We start from the raw sequence: 6,529 nt of genomic DNA, 5'->3' as shown, positions 1-6,529 counted from the left end.
TGCAAACTGTGACGCAGCCATCCATTCCCGAGCCCACCTGCCAGCGCCGGACCCACCGCACACTCCTCACTCTCACTCACTCGCTCACTAGCTCAGCTCTCTCCATCTCCCAAGTTCCCTCCGTCCTCCATCCTCCGTCCTCCGTCCTCCCCTGACACGGCCACGGCCGTGCCCGTGCCGTGCTTGCATAAAAGCCACGCGCAGCGCAGTGAAGGCGGAGCGCGTGAGGAGGCAGAGAGAGAGAGAGAGAGAGAGAGCAACCATGGTGGACCTCTGCCCCCCGCGCCAGCAATAATACCACCCCCACCCACAACGCCCGTTGCCGTTGGTTGTGGAGCCACCGCCCCAGGCTCTCTCCGCTCCGCTCGGCTCTCACTGTTCGTACCCCAGCTCGTCGATGCCCCTCGCCAACGCCGCCGGCCATCATGGGCAAGAAGGGCGGCACGTCGTGGCTCACCGCTGTCAAGCGCGCCTTCCGCTCGCCGTCTAAGGACGACAGCAGCAGCCCCACCAGGAAGGCGTCGCGCCTCCGCGAGGACGCCGATGGAGACGACGACAAGGTCCGACTTCGCCCCCTCCTCCTCCTCCTCCTCCCTGTTCTGTTCCTCCACCACACCCTCACACATTCTCTTCTCTCTATCCATTCCTCCGCTCCTTCTCACGTTTCCGGTCGTCCCTCGCCGTGCAGGGGAAGCGGGAGCAGCGGCGGAGATGGCTGTTCCGGCGGTCCTCATCCCCGTCCCCATCACCAGCACCGGCTCCCGCGCCAACGGCGCCAGACCACGCCCACCCGCACCCGCACCCGCGGCCCGCGGCCGTGACGGAGGAGCAGCGGCACGCCATCGCGCTGGCCGTGGCGACGGCGGCGACGGCCGAGGCGGCGGTGGTCACAGCACAAGCAGCTGCGGAGGTGGTCCGCCTCACGCGCCCCGGCGCCGTCCCCGCCGGCAGCTTCGTGCGGCGCGAGCACTACGCCGCCGTCGTCATCCAGACCGCGTTCCGGGGCTACCTCGCCCGCCGCGCGCTGCGGGCGCTCAAGGGCCTCGTCAAGCTGCAGGCGCTGGTGCGCGGGCACAACGTCCGGAAGCAGGCCAACATGACGCTCAGGTGCATGCAGGCGCTGGTGCGCGTCCAGGCCCGCGTCCGCGACCAGCGGATGCGCCTCTCCCAGGACTCCATGCTCTCCATGTCCATGTCCGGCGCTGGCGCTGGTGGTGGCGGCGCCGCACCGTGCGGCAGCAGCAAGTCGTCGTACAGCGTCGATACGTCCACGTTCTGGGACTCCAAGTACGCCCACGACTACGCCGACCGCCGCTCCGTTGTAAGCAGCCAGACCACTCGTGCCTGCCATTTTGCTCTAGATGTTCGCGGGAATGAATGTTCTTGCAATGTGGATCATTCGTCTGTCGGATTTGGTTGCCAGGAGCGGTCGCGCGACGGCAGCAGCTTCGCCGCCGACGATTGGGACGACCGGCCGCGGACGATTGAGGAGATCCAGGCCATGCTGCAGACGAGGAAGGACGCGGCGCTAAAGCGTGAGAGAGCGCTCTCCTACGCCTTCTCGCACCAAGTGAGACGACAATTTCTTTTTTTCTCTCTATTCTAGGAGTATTGGTTGGCAGATAGTGACAGTGATAGCATCTTTATCCATCGACCATCGTTCATTTGTGCTTGCCACTTGCAAACAAAGATCTGGAGGAACCCGGCGGCGTCGGCGGAGGAGATGGACGTGGACGGGCAGCCGCGGTGGGCGGAGCGTTGGATGGCGTCGCGCGCGTCGTTCGACACGAGCCGCAGCAGCATCCGCGGGGGCGGGGCCGGCGCGGCGGCACCCGGGCGCGCGTCCATGGACCAGCGCGAGCCGGTGAAGACGCTGGAGATGGACACAGCGCGGCCCTTCTCGTACTCAACGCCGCGGCGGGGTTCGTCCTCGCCGATGCACCGCGCGCAGCATTCGGAGCAGCAGCAGCACCCGGCGGTGGCGACGCCGTCGCCCGTGAAGGCGCGGCCGCCGATCCAGGTGCGGTCGGCGAGCCCGCGCGTGGACCACCACCACCACCGCGGGTCTGGCAGCGGAGGGAGCTACACGCCCAGCCTGCTCCACTCGCAGCGGCACGCGTCGGCGGTGCCGAACTACATGGCGGCGACGGAGTCGGCCAAGGCGCGGGTGCGGTCGCAGAGCGCGCCGCGGCAGCGGCCCGCGACGCCGGAGCGGGACCGCGTCGGCAGTGGCGGCGGGCCGGCGGCGGCGAGCGGCGCGAAGAAGCGGCTGTCGTTCCCTGCGCAGCTGATGCAGGGGCAGGCGGCGGCGGAGTACGCGCAGAGCCTGCGGAGCCCGAGCTTCAAGAGCGCGGCGGGGCGGTTCTCGTCGGAGCAGCGGTCGACGGTGTCGTCGTCGTGCGCGGACAGCCTCAACGGCGGGGACGTGGTGGTGTCGCCGTCGTCCACCACTGACCTCCGCCGCTGGCTCCGCTGAGTCGTGAGGGGCCGGCCGGCCGGCTAACGGCCGCCGGCGCGTGGCTCGGCACGTCAGACACGGTCACGTGCTAGCTCGTTGCTGTACTATTTTCTTTCTTTCTTCTTTCTCTAGGTGTAATTCATGGCAGCCTTTTGTTTTCTTGAGCGACGGATTGGAGTTGGAGCGTGTGCAGTGGTGCGCGTGGTGTGTCCCGATCGTCAGAGGCAAGGTCGCATGCGCAGGCAGCCGGCAGGGGCAGGTAGGCTGGACTGCAACTGGAAAGGGCGCTGGGCGCGCAGGCGGTTTGGGAGAGCGGGAAAGGGCGTCGGGGTCGGGCGAGGCGAATCCTTTTTGCGTTGCCATTGCATTGCATTTGGAAGCGGGAGCGGGCTGTGGCGCCTTTTGCCTTTCGCCGTCTTCTAGGTGGGTGTGGGTGTGGGTCTCTCGGGCGGCATGCGAGTTTGGGCCAGCGCCGTACGGGCACCGCTCCCCTCGTGTCCGTGTCCGTCCACCCAATCCAAATCCAGGCACTCATCCAGCAGACGAGACGGGACCTGCCACTGCCATCCAATTACTGCACACAGTAGGAGCAGTGCTTCAACAACAAACTGTGTGCTGACACGCGACACGAGGACAGGTACTTTTTGTTGTACGAGTACGACGAGTAGAGGTAGAAGGATGGGATGTGTCGATGGCGATGGCGGCCAGCTGCAGATCGGACGAGGTAGTACGTGTACACGGGCAGTACTCGCTGCGGATCGGACGAGGACGACGTACGTACTTGTAGTATCAGCTTGTACTACGTACTGTGCTGCCTGCGTGCGCCCTCCGTTATTAGGCCGGGCGTGGCATGGAGCCTCCATGGAGATGGAGTGGACATGCATGTCTCCGGGACGGCGACGGGGCGGGGGCAGCCGGGCACGGGCACGCGCATGCGCATGTGCCGCGCGCTCGGCGCTGGACGTCGTGATCGTGAGCGATCCGTTTCCACCAGTAGTGGGTGACTTGAATGGCGTGGCCCATGGGAACTGGGGTTGTTGACGCGGTCGCGTGCCGCGTCACGTGGCGGCGGCAGGCAAAGCGGAGGGGCTGGCAGGCGGGCGTGGCGGGGCCGACTCCCGCAGTGGCGACTGGCGAGCGCATCGGCCGGGTGCAGTGCATGCAGACGCAGCTGGGCGGGCAGCAGCCGATCCGCAGTACCGCTGCCGCTGCGCGCGCCGCCGTGGTGGGCGCCCTTGTTTAATTGGTGAAATTTGGATTTTGGGCTACTGCGTTTTTATTTGGTAAATAGTATCCAAACATTGACTAATTAGGATTAAAACGTTCGTCTTGTAATTTCCCACCAAACTGTGCAATTAGTTTTTCTTTTCGTCTACATTTAATGCTCCATGCACGGGCCGCAAACATTCGATGTGATAGGTACTATAGCAACTTTTTGGATTTTGGGTCCAACTAAACAAGGGCTAAACTCCATCTCCATGCTAACGGCGGGTGCCACTAGCCCTCTAGCAGGACTCCGAGCCTCCGGCACTCGAGTCGGTCAGCTCGCCGTCGTTGCTGCACGCCTACACAGTTTGTACGTACGTATCCAGCTCCGAGGCATGGCTGACATGAGCGCCAAATATGTACAGGACCGGACGTCCGGCCCTAGTTGTACTAGCAGCAGTACGGAGAGGCACTTGCAGGCTTGCAGCTCGTGCTAGGGTGCTGCTGCTACGAGTAGTAGCATACGTATTCTACGCTTTGTAGTACTACTAGTACTAGGAGTAGAGTACTCCTACTTGTACTAGGGACTAGGCTACACACTGCCATAGGTTTTGATCAATCATTTTGACAAGACCGTGCGACGTCGCTCCCGAGGAGCTGTCATCTCAAACAACTTTTTACTGGTACCACGACGTGATGGTGTCCCGAAAGCCGCTCAGAGTGGAGGGAAGGGGGGCTCGAGCCCAGTATCCCTCTTCGTACCAGTAGCCCCCCCAACGGCCCGACCCTCTCCTGCCTTCTAAGCCCGAGCATTCCATTGAGGCTGTGTGTGTTTAGATGGCGAAATTTTTTACAAAATGATACTGTAGCACTTTTCGTTGTTATTTGATAATTAGTGTCTAATTATGGACTAATTAGGCTTAAAATATTCGTCTCGTAAATTTCGTCTAAACTGTGTAATTGGTTTTATTTTTATCTATATTTAATGCTTCATGCATGTGCCCAAAACTTCGATGTGATGGAGAATCTTGAAAAATTTTGCAAAATTTTCTGAAACTAAACTGGACCTGAAACTTTTAGCTGTCGGAAGAGAGATTGCTGATGCTAAATTAAAGTTTCGCGGCAGCATGAGGAGGTTTCAAAAGGCTGGGTCGTGAACTTGGGCAAGTGAATAGCTTTTGGACCTACCTCCTCCAACGACCTTCTAAATTAATCATCCCAACCGTTCCACTCTAAATCCTCACTCGATCTAGCTCCTACTCCAATCCTAATCACCTCAGTTTCTCCCCTCACGGTCACTCTCTACCACCGATCCTCCCCACCACCTGCATCGTCCTTGGTAATGTCGACCTGACACTGGCGACTATTGTGCTCAAGGACAATGGCACCACCCTGCACCCTCTGTGCGTGTGCGACGATCCATACAGCTCCTCAACCGCACCCTTCCCAGTTCCCACCCATGTCATCCTCTCCTTTCCCATCTAGTGGGCGGTTGTGACGATGAAGCTAGCATCGTCTACGTACTCATCCCCTGTCCCCTCTTACTTCCACCGGAAGGGGCGGCAAAGGTTACTATTACACTCCGCCCAACAATGGGTCTATGTCCACTAGGAGTGGCTGATCTAATATGGGAGAAGAGAGGAGGGGAGAGGCCCGAGCCCCTTCTACCCTTTGGCCAGTAAAACCCATCCCTCCAGCACCCCCTTGATTTTTTGGCTATGGAAAGAGAGATTGGTGGTGGTAAAACTTGGTGACGACATCTAGAGGTTTAAGAAGAGTTTGATTGCTAGGCGTGGTTGAAGATTGTTCATTTGGTTAGAGGCTTGTGACTGAGAAGGCTGATGGGAAGACACTTATATATATGTCTTTATGTCTAATGTAACTTCATTGCCATTCATAAACCACACATAGTTATATAATAAAAACCAACAAAATTACATCTATCGACACATTTTTCTCGACTGCCAATATATCTCAAAATAACTTTAAAAGTTCATTTCCTAACTTGAGGTATATATATAGTTGTGTTTACCAATCAGGCGATGAACAAAGGTCTATTTCATTTGGAAAAAGCGGTAAACTTTGGTGGGCCAAACTTTCCATTCGGGATACTCGTCCTATTCCCAAGTTGGGGAATCGGGAATCGAAAGGAGGGCTGGTGACAGGCCGGCCGGCCTTTGCTGCAGCAGTCGCGGCGACGGCCCAACGTTTACCATACCAAAGCAGCGTGGACGGCAAACCAACATGGAGGCCTCTCTGTTCTCGGAGGCTGGGAGGCCCATGCAACGCCTGCCAGTGCCATCCAGCAGCCGGCGAGTCGACCTGGCTGCATGCAGCAGAAGCAAAAAAAAAAAAAAAAAAAACTGTGCGTTGACCGTTGAGTGCTCGTGGTCGGGGACGCTGTGCGTTGCTCTGCCTGAACCTGAACCTGAACCTGAACGTCGGTGGGTGGGAACGTGATGCCAGTGGGTGGGTGGGAACGTGTATCACGCGGTTCTGTTTCAAGTTGTGCAAGGTTTGTTTTTCTGATGATGAAACATCCTTGTTTGTTTGCGCTTGGGTTTTGGTGTTTCATGATTATTATTATTTATTAGTTCTGATTTTCGATTGAGGAGGATCGCCGAATCGTTCGCTTTTTCCTTTTCCCTTTACTTTTTTCATTAGTGGCCTAGGATAGTGCACGTTTTCTTTTCGCAAGGAAAAAGCAAAATTAAAGTTCAATTACCTACTCCTATATTGGCAGCTTGTGATTAGGAATTCACAAGCTTGATGATGACCCATGGAGACGGGAGAAGAACTGGTACCATTATTGCACTTGTCGTGCTCCCGAGCTTGCGGCAGCACATGTTATTAAGCACGATTGAA

At 58.2% G+C, this 6,529-nt stretch overlaps 1 protein-coding gene across 1 annotated transcript; it reads left to right on the top strand.

Moving 5' to 3' along the window:
* The first annotated feature begins 203 nt into the window (after window positions 1-203).
* Window positions 204-2,616, top strand: LOC136472452 (protein IQ-DOMAIN 18-like). Its single transcript, XM_066470155.1, has 4 exons — window positions 204-560; window positions 689-1,321; window positions 1,424-1,570; window positions 1,691-2,616. The coding sequence occupies exons 1-4, from the start codon at window positions 426-428 to the stop codon at window positions 2,474-2,476; spliced, it is 1,701 nt and encodes a 566-aa protein (XP_066326252.1). The 5' UTR covers window positions 204-425; the 3' UTR covers window positions 2,477-2,616.
* The last annotated feature ends 3,913 nt before the right edge of the window (window positions 2,617-6,529 follow it).

This window comes from Miscanthus floridulus, chromosome 8 (genome assembly GCF_019320115.1).
Source record: "Miscanthus floridulus cultivar M001 chromosome 8, ASM1932011v1, whole genome shotgun sequence".
In the NCBI taxonomy this organism is placed as follows: Eukaryota; Viridiplantae; Streptophyta; class Magnoliopsida; order Poales; family Poaceae; genus Miscanthus; species Miscanthus floridulus.
This window is presented reverse-complemented; position numbering and strand designations above follow the sequence as displayed.